A 19,986-nucleotide genomic window follows, 5' to 3' on the forward strand; every position below is an offset into this window, starting at 1 on the left:
TCCTTCCCTAACACTGAGTCACTTCTAAGGAAAAAAAAAAGAAGAAAAAGGGAATGGTTTGGACTGTAAATTATGGATTTTCAGGGGTTTACAGAGCTCTCATTCCCATCTCTGGGGCTGCAAAGGGGAGGGGAAGAGCCCCAGGGAATTCCAGCAGAGCCCCAGGGAATTGCAGCAGCTCCCAGGAGCAGCAGGGACTGGCACTGCAGCAGGAAAACCAACAGCATTTCCCACTCCTGGGTTTCCAGAGCCTCGGGGCTGACAGGAGGCAGGGCAGGAGGAGAACTGTTTGTCCAGACTCTGCACTGCTCCGAGGATTTGGGAATAACCACATGGAAAAACATCCCTGGGTCTGCTCTGTAATTGTCTCCTCAGCCCAACTCGGATCATGCTGAACAGGCTCTTCTGGGAGCTCCAAAAAAATCCTTAAAATTGAGCAGTAGAGCAAAAATTCCTGATTGTTTAATGGGGAGATCTGCAGCAGAGCTTCCTCTGGAAGCTTCAAAAATGCACAAAAATGAGCAGTGGGGACAGAAATCCCTGATGGGCCTGTGCAGCTCCAGGTGTGCTCTCTGCTGGTGCAGGGGTGTTCCCAGGTTTCCCTGGAAGCCTCAATTCCAAGGAAAGGCAATCCCATGGCATTCCAGCTCCCCCAGCACCCATAAATCCTGAATTTACCTTGTCAGCAGCTGCCAGCAGATCATCAGCCATCTTGTCCAGGTTTGGGGCCTTCCCAGTGTAGATGAAACACATCATCTCCTTAAACACCTCGGGCTCCACGTCGTTGATCTCAACCCGGTTCTGCAAGGGGAAAATGGAACCTTTTGGGGTCTGCCAAGGGGCTCCAGGGCTGCTCCTGCCCCAGAACCCTCCAGGGCCAGAGGGAAAGGGGTTACAAGGAGCTGAACTTGAGAGAGCAGGGGGAAAAAGGGGGGAAAGGAGGGGGAAAAGGAAAGGGGGGAAAAAGGAAGGGGGGGGAAAGGAAAGAGGAGAAGGAAGGGGGGAAAAGGAAGGAGAGAAAAAGGAAGGGGGAAAAAGGAAAGGGGAGAAGGAAGGGGGGAAAAGGAAGGGGGGAAATGGAGGGGGAAATGAAGGGGGAAATGAAGGGGGAAAGAGGAAATATGTGGATGGAGTAAGAACAACTCCAAGCTGTATCCCACAGTCTCCACTTCTCCCTGGGCCCCCCCAGCCTCCTTCCCAAGGGAACAAAGGGACAGCTGATCCCAGACCCCTCTTTCCCTGCTCCTCTGTGTGAGAGGAGCAGCTGCAGGTGCCAGAGGGGGATCCCAGCATGGATCACCTGAGCAGGACCTTTCCCTCCTGGGGTGTCCCTCCCCTGCAGGACCTTTCCCTGCTGGGTGTCCCTGCCCTGCTCTCACCTTTTTGCTCTCCTCCATCTCGTGCTCGAACATGGCGCTGAACACCGGCGAGCGCGCTGTGGGGAATGGGACACACTGGGAATGCTGGAACCCCTGGGAAGGGCTGGCAGCTGCTGCAGCACTTCCCACCAGGCACTGCCCAGGGTAATGGCATTCCCAGAGCAGCTCTGCCTGCCCCTGGATCTCTGGAAGTGGCCCAGGCCAGGCTGGATGGGGCTGGGAGCACCCTGGGACTGTGGAAGGTGTCCCTGCCGTGGATGAGCTCGGAGCTCACTCCATCCCCCCATTCCCTCCATCCCAAACCATTCCTTCCATTGTCTCCATCCCAAACCATTGTCTCCATCCCAAATCAATCCCTCCATCACAAACCACTCCTCCCCCATTTCCCCATTCCCTCCACACCCCCATTCCCTCCATCCTAAACCATTCCCTCCCATTCCCCCATCCCAAACCATTCCCTCCATCCTAAACCATTCCCTCCCATTCCCCCATCCCAAACCATTCCCTCCATCTCAAACCATTCCCCCCATCCCAAACTACTCCCCCACCCCAAACTACTCCCCCACTCTCTCCATCCCAAACCATTCCCTCCATTTCAAATCACTCCCTCCATCCCAAACCATTCTCCCCATTCCTCCCATCCCAAACCACTCACTCCATCCCAAACCATTCCCCCCATCCCAAACCATTCCCCCATCCCAAACCATTCCCCCCACCCCAAACCACTTCCCCTCATTCTCTCCATCCCAAACCATTCCCTCCATCCCAAACCACTCCCCCCATTCCCTCCATCCCAAACCATTCCCTCACATTCCCTCCATCCCAAACCACTCCCCCATTCCTCCCATCCCAAACCATTCCCTCCCTCCCAAACCATTTCATTCATCCCAAACCATTTCCTCCATCCCAAATAATTTCCTCCATCCCAAACCATTCCCTCCACCCATTCCCTCCATCCCAAACCACTCCCACCCCATTCCTCCCATCCCAAACCATTCCCTCCCTCCCAAACCATTCCCTCCATCCCAAACCATTCCCTCACATCCCAAACCATTTCATTCATCCCAAACCATTCCCTCCATCCCAAACCACTTCTCCTCATTCTCTCCATCCCAAATCACTCCCTCCATCCTAAACCACTGCCCCCCCATTCCCTCCATCCCAAACCACTCCCCCCATTCCCTCCATTCCAAACCACTCCCACCCCATTCCCTCCCATCCCAAACCACTCCCTCCCACCCCAAACCACTCCCTCCCATGCCAAGCCACTCCCCGATGCCCTCGGAGCCCCGGGCAGCCCCACCTGCCAGGATGGCTTTGTGGCCCTTGAACTCCTGGCCGGCCACGCAGAGGCAGCAGTCGGTGAAGCGCGAGTTCTCCCAGAGCCCGCCCAGCTCGTCGGCCAGGCGGCACTCGGGCACCTTGACCATGTTCATGGTGTTCTGGCCCGAGATGTTCACCGAGTCCTGCACCACGCTCACCTGGGGACAGGGACACTGCACTGCCCTGCTGCCAGGGCACACCCACAGCCCTCACTGTGCACCGTGGGGTTAAAGTCTCCCTGCTCTTAAAGGATCCTCTGCAGAGACCCCTGCACCGGGGCGTCCATCCCAAACCCCAAATACAGATTTCCCTCCCAACCCCACACTGACAGCACGGCCATGCAATCCGTGAGGAGGTTTCTGAAGGAAGTGGAACCAGATTTTTGCTCTTTCCTGATTTTTTTCCACACACCACACCTGACCCAGTTTCTCCTTCCATCCTCGTGAAACCTCCCCAATCAATAATGCAACAGCCACCACTCCAGGGGAGGTGAGGGACACACAGAGCTCCCAGAGCCAGCATGGACCCACAGGGCAGGGCTGACCCCTCTGTGCCCTCCTGCTCCTCCTTCTGGAGAGTTAAATATTCCCCAACACAACGAAACCCCACTCGAGGTTATGCAGACAGGGAGGGAGATGTGGAGGAGGCAATTCCCAATCCCTGCTCCGAGGTGAGGAACCTCCAGAAGGGCCCCCTGGTTAAACCCAGGTAAATCACAGCTGCAGCAGAGGCCAATTAGCAAAGCTCTGATTAATTGTGCCCTGCTGCAATCAGGAATGATGAGGGGAAGCAGAGGTGAGGCCATTCCCTGGGTTTGGCATCCAGCCCAAGGTAAATTCCAGTTCTGGTCAGGACCAAGGGAGAGCAAGGACAGCCAGGGAAGCAGGAAGTGAAGGAAAGGAAAAGGAAAAGGAAAAGGAAAAGGAAAAGGAAAAGGAAAAGGAAAAGGAAAAGGAAAAGGAAAAGGAAAAGGAAAAAGGAGAAAGGAGAAAGGAAAAGGAGAAAGGAAAAAGGAAAAAGGAAAAGGAGAAAGGAAAAGGAAAAAGGAGAAAGGAAAAGGATCCAGCCTTGGATGCCAAACTAGGTAAGGATTTGTTTCTGCCATGCCAGACTCTCCTTTCTCCTCCCATTTTGTGCTCAAGGAAAGGCTCCCTCCATCCCCAGGAATTTCTGCTGCTGATCAAACATCCTTGAGATGTTTGCTCATTTAAACATGTGCATGATTATGATGGCCAAAACCTGAAAAAAAAACCACCCCAAAAACAAACCAAAACCCTCCCAAAAATCCCAGCTGTCAAAGGACTTTGAAGCCCTTCTTTTATTCCTGAAAAGAAAACACAGCAAAAGAAAAAGACTCCCAGAAAAAAAAGTGCAGGAGATGCAAGGAGAGAACAACTTGTTCTGCTCTCTTCTGGTAAAAAAAATACCAGCTCCAGGAGGGGGTTTGCAGTTAAAAAGACAATGGGAGCGAGGCAGAGAAGCTCTGAAGACACTAAATTAGAGTTTCTATTTGCTCATTAAGGTTTTTCAACTTAAATCTCTGGGTTTGGAAATAACTGGCTGCATCTTTGCCTGGAATAGCACAAGTGAAATAATAATGGTGCTGTAGAAAAACACAAACACCACGACCAGAAAATGGTGATTACTGCAAAATCCCCTTTTCTCACATTTTTCTCCTTGCTGGCTGTGCAGACCCATTGAAGGAAATAAAGAGGAGCTCTCTTTTATTGAGCAGGGCAGTTCCCAGTGCAGATCCAGGCTGTGATTATCCCAAGCAAACCCCAAATCAAGGAGCACAAACAGAGGGATGGCAACACCAAAGCACCAGGAAATGATCCCCAAACCTGCCCAGTTCCCACCATCATTCCAGGGAAAAGCTGAGCAGGGAGCAGAGGGATGAGCCAGGAGGGGAAAAAGGCCCAGCCAGAGCAGAGAATGCCAGGGACAGAAGAGGCAGCAGTGATCTGACCTGGGAGAGGGGGTGAGGGCAGCCCTGCCTGGGCTGGGGAGCTCTGTGGGGCTGGGGAGCTGTGTGGGGCTGGAGCAGGGCTCACCTCACAGAACAGGGTCAGTTTGTCATCTGGCAGGAGCCCGTTGGCCTCGTCCAGCAGGAAATCTCTCCTGATGAACTTCTTGAAGCCCCAGTCCTTGCCTTGCACGAAGCGATAGGCGCGCTGGCTCTCTGTGGGACAGGCCTGGCTTAACCTGGGCCAGGGGCACAGCAAAGCCCAAACCCTGGCCCAGCTCAGCCCAGGAGGGGTCTCACCCACCCCAGAGGGGTCTCACCCACCCCAGGAGGGTTTCCCTGCCCCACAGGGGATCCCACTCACCCATGGCCTTGGTCTCCTCTCCCTTGGCGTTGAGGATGGAGAATTTGAACTTGGCCCTGACCTCGCTCTTGGGGCAGCTCACCAGCAGCAGGTACAGGGACAGGTAATCCTTGCTCTCCTCGTCCAGGCCCTTGGGGTTCACACGTAAACACCTGCAAAAGGGGGAGTGGGAATGGCAGCAGGGCAGGGATGCCTCCAAAGGAAGGGCACTGTGGGATTTGCACATTTGCACAGCAAACAAGGGCCCCGGGGGAGTGCAGGGGCTGAAAGGAGCAGAGCTGGGGTACAGCTGAGCCCCCACCCTGAGATAAACACCCAGGAACTATGGGCAGCCCACCAAATCCGGAGGGAAAAGAGCAGGAGAAGGGCTGGAATCACTGAGAAGCCCCCTGGATACCAATCCTCACAAAAGGAAAGTGAAATAAATAAAATGGAGGCAATGGGCTGGAGGAAGTGCAACAAATACAGAGAAATGGTTGATAAAATGCCACAGGAGGCAACTGCAAGGAACAAGGGATTTCTGGAAGGCTGGTGGTTCTTCAACAAAAAAAACCACCAGGGTTAAAAGGAAAAACTCCTCCTGTGTGAAGAAAAGGCAGGAAGAGGCTCTTCCATGACCTGAAACATGACACAGAATCCACCAAGAACAAAAAGCAGAGAGATAATGAACAGCTCCCACACACAGGGACCGAATCCACAGATCCAGATGTTCCAGGGAGGGCTGAGAGCACAGGGGACAAAGGTGACAGGAACAAAGGCAGGCCAAGGAAAGCACAGCTCTGCCACCCGAAGGAGGGAGCTCACACTGTATCCCATGGATACAATTCATCCAGGGGCTGCTTCCCACCAGTGGGGCTGAAAAGGGAAATTGTGAAGCACTCCACAGCAGGGTAAAACCAGGAGTCAGAGCCCATGGATGCACCAGCACACGGCTCAGAGCAGACACAGGCTCCGAGCAAAGTCCACTCTCAGTTACTGGAAATGATTGAGGCCTCAGGGAAGATAAGGAAGCTTTAGAGGAAAGGGAAAGGCTCCAAATGAGGTCACCCTGAGGAGGCAGCAGCAGTGAGAGGACATTGGCACTTGCCTCATCCCTGTGTCCTCCACGGCCACAAAAGCTGCCACTCACAGAAAGGGAATTCACAGCAGGAAAAATTCACTTTGGAACCCCATGGAGTATGAGGGGCTGGAACTGGGAGGGTGATCTGGGCTGTGCACCCTCCCAGCCTCACCTGGGCTCAGCACAGAAATCTGTTTGAGGGTAAATGTTGGTTTGTGTGCAAGCACCGCTGAGCCATCGGGGCTCTCATCAGGGTAATGATGTTCCCATGGATTCCCCAAAGCCCAGCTGAGGTGAGCCCCTCCCCATGGCCTCACCACTTGAGTTTGTCGTTGGCTCCAGAGGAAAAGGTCGAGCTCTTGATGACCTCCCCCATCTCCTCCCGGCAGAAGCTGAAGTTGTTGATGGTCCACATGTAGGAGAACTTCACCACCTTGATCTGCATGGAGACAACAGGAGCCTTGGGTCAGCCCTGCCCATCCCCAGGGACAAAGAGCAGCACCACAGCTCTGGGTGGGGGACCTGGAAATGTGGGAATGGCTCCAGGGGCTCCTGCAGGGCACGGGGAGCATCGGCTGTTCCTGTGTGACAGCTGCAGTGTGGGGCTGGTGCAACTGCTGTGCAACTGCTGTGCAACTGCTGTGCAACTGCTGTGCAACTGCTGTGCAACTGCTCTGTGTGACAATTGCAGTGTGGGGCTGGTGGAACTGCTGTGCAACTGCTGTGATTGCTCTGTGTCTAGCTGCAGTGTGCAACTGCTGTGGGGAACTAGAGTGTGTAACTGCAGAGTGAGATTGCTGTGTGGAACTAGAGTGTGTAACTGCAGAGTGATTGCTGTGTGCAACTGCTATGTGTAACTAGAGTGTGTAACTGCAGAGTGATTGCTGTGTGGAACTGCTGTGTGTAACTAGAGTGTGTAACTGCAGAGTGATTGCTGTGTGGAACTGCTGTGTGTAACTAGAGGGTGTAACTGCAGAGTGAGATTGCTGTGTGCAACTGCTGTGTGTAATTGATGAGTGTAACTTCAGTGTGTAAGTCCCCCATGTAAATACTCTGTGTGTAACTGCAGTGTGTGATTGGTGGGTGTAACTGCAGTGTGTGATTCTTATGTGTAACTGCAGAGTGTAAATGCCCTGTAACTGCAATGTGTTACTCCCCTGAGTAAATGCTCTGTGTGTAAATGCAGTATGTAACTCCCCCGGTGTAAATGCCCTGTGTGTACCTGCAGTGTGTAAATGCCCTGTGTGTACCTGCAATGTGTAACTCCCTGTGTGCACCTGCAATGTGTAATTGCCCTGTGTGTAACTGCGGTGTGTAACTCCCTGTGTGTAACTGCAATGTGTAACTCCCTGTGTGTACCTGCAGTGTGTAACTCCCTGTGTGTACCTGCAGTGTGTAAATGCCCTGTGTGTACCTGCAGTGTGTACCTGCAGTATGTAACTCCCTGTGTGTACCTGCAATGTGTAACTCCCTGTGTGTACCTTCAGTGTGTACCTGCAGTGTGTAGCTCCCTGTGTGTACCTGCAGTGTGTACCTGCAGTGTGTAGCTCCCTGTGTGTACCTGCAGTGTGTACCTCCCTGTGTGTAAGTGCAGTGTGTACCTCCCTGTGTGTACCTGCAGGCCCCAGAGCCCCCCAGAGCCCATGCCAGCTGACCTGTGTGTACCTCCCTGTGTGTAAGTGCAGTGTGTAACTCCCTGTGTGTACCTGCAGTGTGTACCTGCAGTGTGTAACTCCCTGTGTGTATGTGCAGTGTGTAACTCCCTGTGTGTACCTGCAGTGTGTAACTCCCTGTGTGTATGTGCAGTGTGTAGCTCCCTGTGTGTACCTGCAGTGTGTACCTCCCTGTGTGTAACTCCCTGTGTGTACCTGCAGTGTGTACCTCCCTGTGTGTACCTGCAGTGTGTACCTGCAGTGTGTACCTCCCTGTGTGTACCTGCAGTGTGTACCTCCCTGTGTGTATGTGCAGTGTGTAACTCCCTGTGTGTACCTGCAGGCCCCACAGCCCCCCAGAGCCCGTGCCAGCTGACCTGTGTGTAGCACCAGCTCTCGGCCACGGGCCCGCTGGACATCTCTGCCGGAGGGGGGGGACTCGGCACCCTGGACATCGCCAGCTTGGAATCGGGCAGGGACAGGCACAGGAACGGAGCTCAGCTGCACCTGGGGGGAGAGGAACAACAAAATCAGTGTGGGAATGGGGCTGAAATTCAGCTGGGGGAGAGAAACCACCAAAATCAGTGTGGGAATGGGGCTGAAATTCAGCTGGGGGAGAGAAACCACCAAAATCATTGTGGGAATGGGGCTGAAATTCAGCTGGGGGAGAGAAACCACCAAAATCAGCATGGGAATGGGGGCTCAGCTGCACCTGGGGGAGAGAGGAACACCAAAATCAGTGTGGGAATGGGGGCTCGGCTGCACCTGGGGGAGAGAGGAACACCAAAATCAGTGTGGGAATGGGGCTGAAATTCAGCTGGGGGAGAGAAACCACCAAAATCAGCACGGGAACGGAGCTCAGCTGCACCTGGGGGAGAGAGGAACACCAAAATCAGCACGGGAATGGGGGCTCAGCTGCACCTGGGGGAGAGAGGAACACCAAAATCAGCATGGGAATGGGGGCTCGGCTGCACCTGGGAAGAGGAACAACAAAATCAGTGTGGGAATGGGGCTGGACTTCACCTGAGACAGAGAAACCACCAAAATCAGCAACCAGCATTGAAATGGAGCTCAGCTGCACCTGGGGGAGAGGAACACCTAAATCAGCATGGCAATGGGGCTGAACTTCACCTGGGGGGCAAAGGAAAGAAACACAGAAATCAGCAACCAGCCTGGGAATAGGGCTGAACTTCATCTGGGAGATAGAGGAACACCAAAATCAGCAACCAGCACAGAAATGGGGGCTCAGCTGCACCTGGGAGCACAGAGAGACAGCCGCCATCAGAACTGAGGACAAATCAAACTAAACTCGAGTGGTTCAATCTCCCAGCACACAAATTTCTCTCTCCTCTCCAAACACCCCCCAAAACGTGCTGTTGCACTGGCAGGTTGCATGGAGACGTTTGCAGCAAACACAAAGCAGCCCAAAGGGCAGCCTGGAGGCCAGGATGAGGGTTTGGCACAGGGCAGAGCCTGGCTGAGCCTTCTGCTCATGGCTTTGTGTCCCGCAGCCCCTCACACACGACGGGGCCACGGATCCCTGCAGCAGCAGCAGCAGCCAGGGAAGGCAGGCAGGATTTTGGGATTGGCCACCTGTCTGCACGCTGAGCCACAAGATGGTCAGGGATGGAAAGGCTTCAGCAGGAGGAAATGCAGGGAATGAACAAATCAACCCTGAAACTGGATTTTGTGGTTAAAACTGCAGGAAATGTCAGTGGTTTAGTTTGTAACTAACACCTGTTTACTCGTTGCCACACAAGGTATTGTGATCTTTGAAAATAAAAACTCTATTAAAGAAGAGTTAAAAAGATGGATTAAAAAAGAGAGATATAAAATCGACTTAAAATAACTTTGGAATGCCCTGAAATAACTTTGGAATGCCCTGAAACAGTAATTGCATGGGCAGAAGGTGGGAATGAAACCTCCAGCCACAAGGGAATTCTCCATTGGCTGGGTTTGCCTGCTCAGGACACTTCAGGTGTCACTTCAGGTGTCACCAGGTGTCACCAGGTGTCCCCTTCCCAGCATTGCTGGCACCTCTGCACTGCAGCTGGATGGAAAAGCACGGCAGGCACAGAGCTTTGAGGGAAATAATTCAGATATCAGGGCTCAGGAGAGGCAGGGAAACACGTCAGGCACAGGCAGAAATATCAAACCACAGGAAAGCAAACAGAAAATATTATTTTATGGCCCCCTGTGTACAGTGAGAGTTTGCTACTCCTGGGCTATAAATAACAAACTCCTGGCTCGGGACAGAGCTGAAATCACAGCTCAGAGCAGAGCAGTTCTCACCCACTCCCAAGCACTTCCAGATGCAGACATTCGATCCAGGGCAGAGCCAGAGCACCTGGGGAGCACAGGAAATGTTCCCTTGTCACCTTGTCCTGCCAAAACCCCCTCCGGGCTCCACAGCTCGGCTCTGCCTTCAGCAGGGAAACCCTGAGACCTCACCTGCCACAGGTGGGCACAGAAACCCAGCAAACAACCCGGAACAGACTCCAGAATCACTGGAATTTTGTCCCAAAACTCGGTCATTTTCTGCCTCTCAGGATAAACCAGCTCCCTCCTAAGAAACACAGCAGAAATTCCTGGGAATTTCCACTTCCAGCCAGGTTTATTCATGGAAGGGAAAGGAAGGGAAGGGAAGGGAAGGGAAGGGAAGGGAAGGGAAGGGAAGGGAAGGGAAGGGAAGGGAAGGGAAGGGAAGGGAAGGGAAGGGAAGGGAAGGGAAGGGAAGGGAAGGGAAGGGAAGGGAAGGGAAATTTTTAATTGAGGGGTTCAAAAGCTGCAGGGCTGCTCCTGGGGCCAGCAAAGCACCAAAGAGTGCTCAGGAACAGCGCAGGGAGAGGGATCATGGAGCAGGAAAACAGGGATGGGGCAGGAAAAGCTCCTTCACTCCCTGCTCCCTTCAAAGGCTTGGCTTTGGAGCAGGAAAAAGGGAAAAGGGCAGGGAATGGAAGGGCAGAGCTCTGCTGGCCCTGCCAGGCTAGTGCCAGCATGGGGGCAGTGCCAGCTGTGCCCTGCTGGGACACAGGGGGCTGTCCCCTCCAGGGACCCAAAACCCCAGACAGGGACTTTGCCTGGTGAAAAGTCTCTGCATGACAGCACCCAAGATGTCCCTGAATGCCATCAAATTCAATGTTCATACCCCGAGCACCCCAGAGTATTTTCACCAACGTTACTGACCCTACAAGACCCCTGATCTCCAAAACCAGCCCATTTTCACATTAACCTCTGGACTTCTGCTGTGTTTAATTCTGTCCCAGGTGTGCACAAGGCCTCTCTCTGCTGCTGGAAAATGATTTCTGTTATCACAGGTTGGATCAATTTTCAAAGCCTGAGCGTGGCACCAGACCCAGGCTCAAATGCACAACTTAAACCTTGTGTTTGTGCCCAAAGCCATTTCCAAATCCTAAACCAGAACTTCCCATGAGGATCTGTAACAGAGCTGAGAAAAGCTGAGCTGAGGCCCTAATATGAAAATTTCAGCTCTATTTTGTCCAAAATCAGCAGATCCTCCCGGGTTCTGCTGCATGCATGGCCAAAGCAGCACCTTCCAGATGGGAATGTTTAATCCCTGCCACGATCCTGACTTTGTGAACTCCACAGATGCCTAAAAATAAACTTTATAAACTCCACAGATGTCTGAAACTGCCCGGAGCTGTGAGGCCAGCGACACCTCGATCACAGCAGTGCAAGCCCAGCCTGCAGCCAGAGAATTCCCTCCCAGGACACGCAGCAATTCCCAGGATTCCCCAGAATTCCCAGGCACTGGCCACAGCCGGTGCTTTGGTGCCCTTCCAGCCCTAAAAACGTGGAGGGAAAACCCCAAAACAACGGCAGCCCCCCAGCTGCAGCTCGTCCCTGCTCCTCCTCCTCCTCCTCCTCAGCACAGAGACTTCCAGAACCTCTTTGCAACAGCACAAAACCCACAGGGAGCACCCACAGCTGCTGGCCCTGCACAGGACACCCCAAAACCCCATCTCAGGGCAGCCTTGGGAATGTGCTCATTCCCTGGGCACTGCTCTGGTGCCTCACCACCCTCTGGGGGAAGAGCTTTTCCCTCAAATCCACCCTAAATCCCCACAATCCCCCCAAATCCCTCCTGACACAGCCCTGGGTCCTGTCCCTGCTCAGCAGAGAGAAGAGCTCAACACTCAATTACCACTCGGCTCCTTCCTCCTACAGCAAGCACTGCAGGGACATTTAAAAACACAAAACAACAACAAAACAATCCAATCTATTCCCAGGTATCTCTGAACCCCAGCAGCTCCCGTGCCTCCTCGGGGGTACAAACACCTCACCCTTCCTGCCCCATCAGGTGTTTCTGGACCTGGCCACACATTTCCATCCCAGGGCTCCCAACTGCAAGCCCAGACTGCCAGCAGCAGCTCCTGGACCGAGAATGGAGGAGCAGCAAAACCTTTAAAAGGGATTTGGCCGTCCCTGTTTGTTTATTTTGGGCTTTCTCCATCTCCCCACAGGTTCGTGCCGTGAGCAGCAAACCCCAGCGGAGCGAGGCAGAGGAACCAGAGGGATCTTACATAACCCTCCAGCAGGGCTGGCTGGGCAGCAGGGATCCCACAGAACCCCCTGCAATTCCCAGCAGAGCTCGGGGAGCAGCAGCACCCTGCAGGATAACCCTGGCATGGGACAGCCCTGGGGTCCCAGGTGGGCAGGGTGGGCAGCAAACCCCGCTGGGCACTGCCAGGACTGGAGCTGGCACGCGCCAGTCACAACAATCCCACCCAGGAGAGGCTCAGGGCACTCCCAGATTAACCCCGGGGCGAACTGGGGCCGGGAGCTGCTCAGGTAACTGGTTTAACACTGAGCAGGGACACGGGCAGCACCGGTGCCCCCTCCACAGGAAACCAGCAGGAAACTGGAGCCAGGATGGCACAAAAATCACGGGGTTTAAAGCACTTCAGTGTGGGCTGGGCCGGCAGTGATGCCCTCACTTTAACCCCCCTCCCTGACCTGTGTTTGTGCCCGAACCCCCGGGGTTTTGGGGGAGAAAAGGGGCGGTTTTATAACAGGGACTCCACTCCAGAGAATCAGGCTGTCAAACGTGGCAGCAGTTTCCATTCCGTGCCACTGTCCCCTGCTGATGGAGGGACAGGACGACAGCCTCGGGGCATTCTGCTGCTGGGCCGTCCTGAGCTCAACCCCACCCGTAACAAAGTAACAAAAAAAGGAAAAAACCCAATCTGTTTTTGCTTCAGGTTGCAACAAAACAAGGGAGAAAATGACACCGGGTCGTTGTGGGCGGCTGGTTGGAAAATGTCACTGAAAGAGAAATCGGGTGGATGTTTTACTAAAGTGATTAAGGGTTTAGAGTCCTGTGTTATAAAGTGTCATTCTTCAGACTCTCACAGGGCTTCACAACAAGCCACCACTTAGAACTCCAAAGGCGAAGTGGAAAAAAAGAGGAAACGAGGGGAAAGTGTTTCTTTTCCTTATGTCAGGACGATATTGTAGAACCACAACACGAACACATTCAGCCATGCTGAGCTGGAGAGAGCTGACAGCAGATCTCATCACACCTGAGCTGTCCCTGCCCCTCCAAGAACTCCTGTCAGACCCAGACAATCCCCTCTCCCACTCCAGGCGCTCTGCTCTCCCTTTGGAACACCAGGAACGCGGGCGATGCTCCAGGATGGCCCCAGCTCCCCGGCAAGGGGAATTATTTCCCTTTCCACACTGCAGGATGATGCACCATTTCCTCCAAACAGCACCACAGGCCCGACGCTCGCCTGGGGAGCAGAGCCGCGATCCCGGCTCGCATTCCCAGCGCTCGCAGCTCGGCTCCTGCCCCGGGGATGGGCTCACACCGGGGCCAGGCCACAACCTGTCACCCCTGAGCGCTGATGCTGCCGCTCCTCATCGCAGCGCTCCCACTCCGGCCCGCTCCGCTCTTTCCCACTCGTGCTCCCTCAGCCGGCTCCGGGCTCCCCACAGCCCGTGTGCCCCAGCCTGGCGATCTCCAGGAATCCCCGCTCCAGGTTTTTCCCCAACTTTTCCCCGCCGCCCCCCCCCCCTCGTCCCTCAGGCCCTGCGCTGCCCCCCCCCCCCCCCCTCACAACTCCTTCCCCTCCGCTCTCACCTCGCGGCCCGAGGAGCGGCCCCGCCGGCGGTGCGGCGCTGCTGGGAGGCCGGAGGGAGGCGGGGAGCGGTGCCCGGGCAGGTGCGGTGTGTGGGGACGGCCCCGGACCCCGCAGCCCCCTCAGGAGACCACCAGCAGCTAGGGATCACTATTTGGCAGCATGTCCTCCCGGGCCGGTCTCCGCCGAGCGCGACCCGGGGATCACTATTGCGCAGGTGCCCGCAGCAGCTCAGCGCGCATGCGCGCGATGCCGGGGCGGCGGGGGGGGCCGGGATATGGCGGTGCCCAGCGCTCCCCTCACGGCCGCGCACGCGCACTGCAGGACTGACGCCGCCGGCCACGCCCACCGCCTTTTATAGCCGTGCCCCCGTCGCGCGAGACCGCTCCCCCCGCCGCGAGCACGCGCGGCCGGGCCGGCTCCTGCGCGTGCGCTGTGTGCAGACCCCTCTTTGTGGCAGGTCCCGTCCCTGCTGCGCTTTCACGCACAGATCACTTTGTGGCAGGCGTGCCCCGCCGGCCCTGCCCCTCTGCTACCCCCTGATGAACGCTCGTCTGGCAGCGCCGCGCAGCGAGCGCCCTGTGCCTCGCTGTCTCCGCTGTTCCCGTTCGGCTACGGCTGCTGCTGTCGCAGTGCCGTTCCACCGCGGGGTCGGCGCGGGCGGCGCTCTCGCTACCCACATGTCCGCCACATACGGCCCCCGCAGGCGGCACCGCCTTTCCGCTCTCCCTAGGGAGGTTTCTGGGCGTGCCATCGCCTTTTTCCTCACGGCTTCGTGAGGAGACACCTGCCTCAGGGGATGGCGGGAACCATCTTTCCTTCTTTCATGGCTCCATGAGGGGACACCTGCCTCAGGGGATGGCGGGAACCATCCCTCCTTCCCTCACAGCTCCATGAGGGGACACCTGCCCAAGGGAATGGCGGAAGCCACCTCCCCTCATGGCTCCATGAGGGAACACCTGCCTGAGGGAATGGTGGGAACCATCTTTCCTTCCCTCATGGCTCCATGAGGGAACACCTGCCTGAGGGAATGGCGGGAACCATCTCTCCTTCCCTCACAGCTCCATGAGGGGACACCTGCCCAAGGGAATGGCGGAAGCCACCTCCCCTCATGGCTCCATGAGGGAACACCTGCCTCAGGGAATGGTGGGAACCATCTTTCCTTCCCTTGTGGCTCCATGAGGGAACACCTGCCTGAGGGAATGGCGGGAGCCATCTCCCCTCATGGCTTCAGGAGGGAACACCTGTCTGAGGGAATGGCGGGAACCATTTTTCCTTCCCTCATGGCTCCATGAGGGGACACCTGCCTGAGGGAATGGTGGGAACCATCTTTCCTTCCCTTGTGGCTCCATGAGGGGACACCTGCCTGAGGGAATGGTGGGAACCATCTTTCCTTCCCTTGTGGCTCCATGAGGGAACACCTGCCTCAGGGAATGGCGGGAGCCATCTCCCCTCATGGCTTCAGGAGGGAACACCTGTCTGAGGGAATGGCAGGAACCATCTCTCCTTCCCTCACAACTCCATGAGGGGATGCTTGCCCAAGGGAATGGTGGAAGCCATCTCCCCTCACGGCTCCACGAGGGCCTGTCTGCCCAAAGGAATGGCAGGAACCATCTTTCCTTCTCTCACAGCTCCATGAGGGCCTGTCTGCCCGAGGGAATGACGGGTGCTATTTCGCCTCACAGGTCTGTGAGGAAGTGTTACCAAAATTCTCCAAAAACATCGTGAAAAACAAGACTCCACCCGTTTTTCAGCGTTATCGAGTCAGGCCTTGCCTTCTTCTTGGCCCAGGCTCATGTGTGGCTGACAAAGTTGCTCCACACCCACACTGATACAAAACTTTTCAACTTATTTATACATTTTAAGCAAAGGAAGCAATTAATTCATTGGTATGGCTTATTCTCTGCTACTTTGTAGTGGTTTGTAACCAGTGAAGCAAAGATGTCATTGTTACCAGTCCTTAATTACCTGGACGTTTGTGAGAAGCTTATCCAGAGCAGCTTTCCCCTCCTCACTTCCAGCCCCAGGGTAAATTCATTCCAATACACACAAAGCACCCCAAGAACTGAAACATCCAGGTTCCACAGCACAGCCACACTTATTGAAATGGGAAATGCAAAATATTTTTGTCTTCTCTCTCTTTCCCCAAGGTGAGAAATGCTGCTCTGGGCCAGGGGCTGCCACAGCTGGTCATGGATTATTGGGAATATTCTCTGCAGCGTCCCAGGTTTTCCTGGCAAGCGAATCCTCCTCAGAGCAATCCTGGGATCCTGCTGCATTCCTCCATGTCCCCAAGTGCTGCCCGTGGTGACAGAGCAGCAGGTGATGCTGCTGATGAAGGAATGGCTCTGTGAGGCGCAGGGCTGGTGTTTGCGTTCCCGTGCTGGCCGCACGCTTCTCTTGGAAACCGCCTTTCACCCCTCTCCCGTTCCCGTTTCTATTCCCACCTAAGCTGCGGGTTTTTAGCGATGTGTTTCTCCTCTCAGAGCTGGAGCAGCAGAGGAAATTACAGCACCAGTTTCACAGACAACAAAGAGATTCCCCCCTCCTCCCCAGCAGCCTCTCTGCAACCAGAACAAACAGAAATTCTCCTTTAATCCAGCACTGGCCAAGTGTCACTCTGCAGTGGGGAATTCAAGTTCCTTTTCAGGTTCTCCTGATCAAAATTCTCTTGTTCCCAGGAAGTGAAAATTTAAATTGGGCACCTGTGGAAACGGAGGTGGAATTTCACCTCTCCTCCCTTTGCTAAAGTTATTTGGGCTCGGCTCTGTCCCCTTGGTGGCTGGGAGAAGAGAATTGTTGTCATTTCTTCATGCCTGGGACACGATTCTGTGATAAATAAACAATTCCAGGTGCCTGAGCCTTGGCTATTGGGATGGGGACTGTGGTGTGTGGGAGAGCTCTGAATTCCCACTCCAGGGACAATTCCCACCTGGATGGCAGCAGGCAGGTGGCATTTCCCTGTGACAAGGGACACCAAGCGCTGCAGCACCCCCGGCTCTGGAGGTGTCACCCTCTCACTTTGATTTCCACGGGAAGCTGATTAAACCGACGGCTCTGACAGGAGCTGCGTGCGAGGATTTTAACTAGCTGCTGCTTTTTAATATTCACTTCCTCTTCGGGTTTAATTATTTTGTTCCTGCGTTTTCCCTTTCAATTTACTAAAACTCCAGAAATGTAATTAGGGAGAGGCTGAGCTGCCAGTGATGAAGCGGAGCAGCCCAGCCTGCAGGACAGGATTCCAATCATTATCCCCTTATCCAGCGAGGATCTGCGGCACGGCGGGACCAGAGCTATCGAGAATGCAGCACTAATTAAACTCCCCTATCAGGAGAGGATGGAAACGCAGTTATTTCATTATTTCCTGCGTTTGCCAGCTCTCTTACGAACCCAAACAAACAAAGCCCGGCTCAATCGCGGGGGAGACTTAATGAGGCTTTAATTTGTGCAGCACTCGCGGAGCCGGTGCGAGGTGCTGCTCCCTCCGCCCGTGCCAGGGGCACCTGTGGCGCCCATTTCCCATCTGGACAGCACCAGGAGCCGCAGGTTGCCTCGGAACCTCGGCCAGCTCCGGGGCCGTGCTTGCTCTGTGTGTGCGGTTTAAATCATAAATAATGTGCATACCACATCGTTTATTTTATTGCACCGCGGGCTGCCACGGTTTCGGTGTGAAATGGTCATTTTTTCGGTAACAGCCAATTAAGGATCCGTTCTCTCCCGCTGGTGCCGGGGTGTTTCCATCCCCTCGCAGATCTCCGGCTCGCCCCCAGCCCCTCTGGAGGTTTGTGCTGTCACAGCAGCCCCGGCTCTGTCACCTCAGCGAGCCCCAGGGGACGCTCGGGGGCCGGCGACAGGCAGGGCTGCTGGATCCGGCAGTCCCTGAACCGTGGAGGGCTGAGCATCCTCCCGGGAAGGGGAACGGAGAGCCTGGGTGTTGGGGTTTTTAAATTTGTGTTTACTGCAGCCGTTCTTCTCAGGGTGGGATTGACAGTGGAACACAAAACCTGAGCCCAGCAGGGCCAGCTTCCCTTCCCTGCGGATCCACAGGGCAGGAGGGGAAGGGAAATATCCCCAACTTCAGCAGCTCCTCGGGCAGAGAGAGGCTAAACAGTTATTTTCGTGTGTAAATAAAATATCGGTGTCTTTTACAGAAATACATCAAATATTGATGTTTTTTTGTATGTGTAGACAGGAATGGGGGAATTGGCTCCTTCCAGGTTCGAGGCAGGGATCCAGAGGGGTGCAGGATTTTCCTTCCGGTGGATTTTCCTTCCCTGGCAGGCAGGGAGGGGCTGGGATGGAATTCCCAGAGCAGCTGTGGCTGCCCCTGCATCCCTGGCAGCGTCCCAGGCCAGGCTGGACAAGGTTTGGAGCACCTGGGACAGAGGGAGGTGGCCCTGGATGGATCTGGATGAGCTTTGGGGTCCTTCCATCCCAAACCCACTCTGGAATTGTGTGATGGAGGCACAAAAACCCCAAATTGAGACACAGGGATTGAGACCCCCAGGGACCAACCCAGCCCTTCCATGAGGGAATTCCTGCTGCTCTGCAGGGACAGCTCCCTCCCCAACCATCCCCAGCTCCCTGCTCTGAACATTTCCCACCCAGATTTCCTTCCCGAGCACCACCAGAAGCCTCCCCTCAGTCCTGGCTGCTATGATTAAAAGCCACTTTTGTTTGGGAGAAAACAAACACCGCTTAAAACAAACCCTGCCCTGGAGGTTTCGCTCGCAGGGAATCTGCTGGGTTGCTATTTTTACCTGGATTGGAGAGGCATCAAAGCTGATTTTGGAGGAGAGGAGGAACGGAGCCCTCAAATTGACAACGGTGAGTGAGCAGCTCCCCCAGCCCTGAGCGGGCTTTGGCGCTCGTTAGCGGCGGCTCCTGATGAGGCTGCTCTTGTTTTCCAGGCTGCTTTTGATCCCACACTCATTAAAACCTGATCCTGCTGTGGGATTGTTCCCCCTCCCCAAACCTCAGCACCTGCAGGATGGGGGGGCCACAGTGCTGTCCCCAAATCCATCCCCAGGCAGTTTTCCCCCTCTAACAGGAGCTCATCCTCGGGGAGCACAGCCTCCAGCCAGCTCCCTCCCGGCCCAAACCACTCCAGGATTTTGTTTTCCCAGCCATGCTCACCACAAAACAAATTACCCAACGAGGGGTTTATGGCCTTGGAATATTCAGGGTTTGGGATATTCGGAGCAGAGGTTTGTGCTGCCCACGGGGAGAGGCCTCTGCTCCTGCCCCAGGGCTGCCTCCAGGTCCCTCCCGGGGGCTCCAGACTGGCAGTTTATGAAGGGAAAATCCCAATATTTGATTCAGTGTGGGGACAATTAAACTAAACCTGCAGGGAAGCAAATCATTAAACCATCAAATCATTCACCGGCCTGGAAACCTTTCCTTGCTGTCCCCAAAGCATCCTCGAGGTGTTTCAAAGGAACACCAAGATCCCGAGGGAATAACAACAATTCCTTACCCACCTTTACTCTCCTGCGACCAGAAAATCATCACTTACAGGATTATCTCCCTCCCTACAAAACATCCAAAATTTCAGTCCCCTCCACCTCCCTCTCCAAACATTTGGGGGTTTTTTTTGTTTGTTTTTGTTTTTTTTTCTCAGCCATCTGCTGCTGGAGCTGCTGGAGCTGCAGGAGGAGCGGCGGGGATGAAAGGAGAGGGAGCGGAGCTGCCAAATTCCCCCTGCGGGAGCCGGGCTCAGCTCCTCGGTCCCAGCTCCCCTTCCCGGGAGAATTCCAGAGGGAATGATCCCAACGGGAATGGTCCTTCCCCAGACAGAATTCCAGTGGGAATGGTCCTTCCCCAGGCAGAATTCCAGCAGGAATGATCCCCAAAGCAGAATTCCAGTGGGAATGATCCTTCCCCAGGCAGAATTCCAGCGGGAACGATCCCTGGACAGAATTCCAGTGGGAATGATCCCCAAAGCAGAATTCCAGCAGGAATGATCCCTGGACAGAATTCCAGTGGGAATGATCCTTCCCCAGGCAGAATTCCAGCAGGAATGATCCCCAAAGCAGAATTCCAGAGAGAACGATCCCCCTGCAGAATTCCAGTGGGAATGGTCCCCCGGACAGAATTCCAACGGGAATGATCCCCAAAGCAGAATTCCAGTGGGAATGATTC

At 54.9% G+C, this 19,986-nt stretch overlaps 1 protein-coding gene across 1 annotated transcript; it reads right to left on the minus strand.

The window, feature by feature from the left end:
- Positions 1 to 173: 173 nt before the first annotated feature.
- SPOP (speckle type BTB/POZ protein) lies at positions 174 to 14,121 on the minus strand. Its single transcript, XM_058041627.1, has 8 exons — positions 13,848 to 14,121; positions 8,122 to 8,251; positions 6,410 to 6,531; positions 5,033 to 5,184; positions 4,757 to 4,884; positions 2,683 to 2,860; positions 1,380 to 1,435; positions 174 to 801 (listed from the first exon to the last, which is right to left on the minus strand). Exons 2-8 carry the CDS (start codon positions 8,197 to 8,199, stop codon positions 502 to 504), a joined length of 1,014 nt encoding a protein of 337 aa, XP_057897610.1. The 5' UTR covers positions 8,200 to 8,251; positions 13,848 to 14,121; the 3' UTR covers positions 174 to 501.
- Positions 14,122 to 19,986: the final 5,865 nt, after the last annotated feature.

The sequence above is a fragment of the Melospiza georgiana genome, chromosome 28, assembly GCF_028018845.1.
Source record: "Melospiza georgiana isolate bMelGeo1 chromosome 28, bMelGeo1.pri, whole genome shotgun sequence".
NCBI classification, from domain to species: Eukaryota; Metazoa; Chordata; class Aves; order Passeriformes; family Passerellidae; genus Melospiza; species Melospiza georgiana.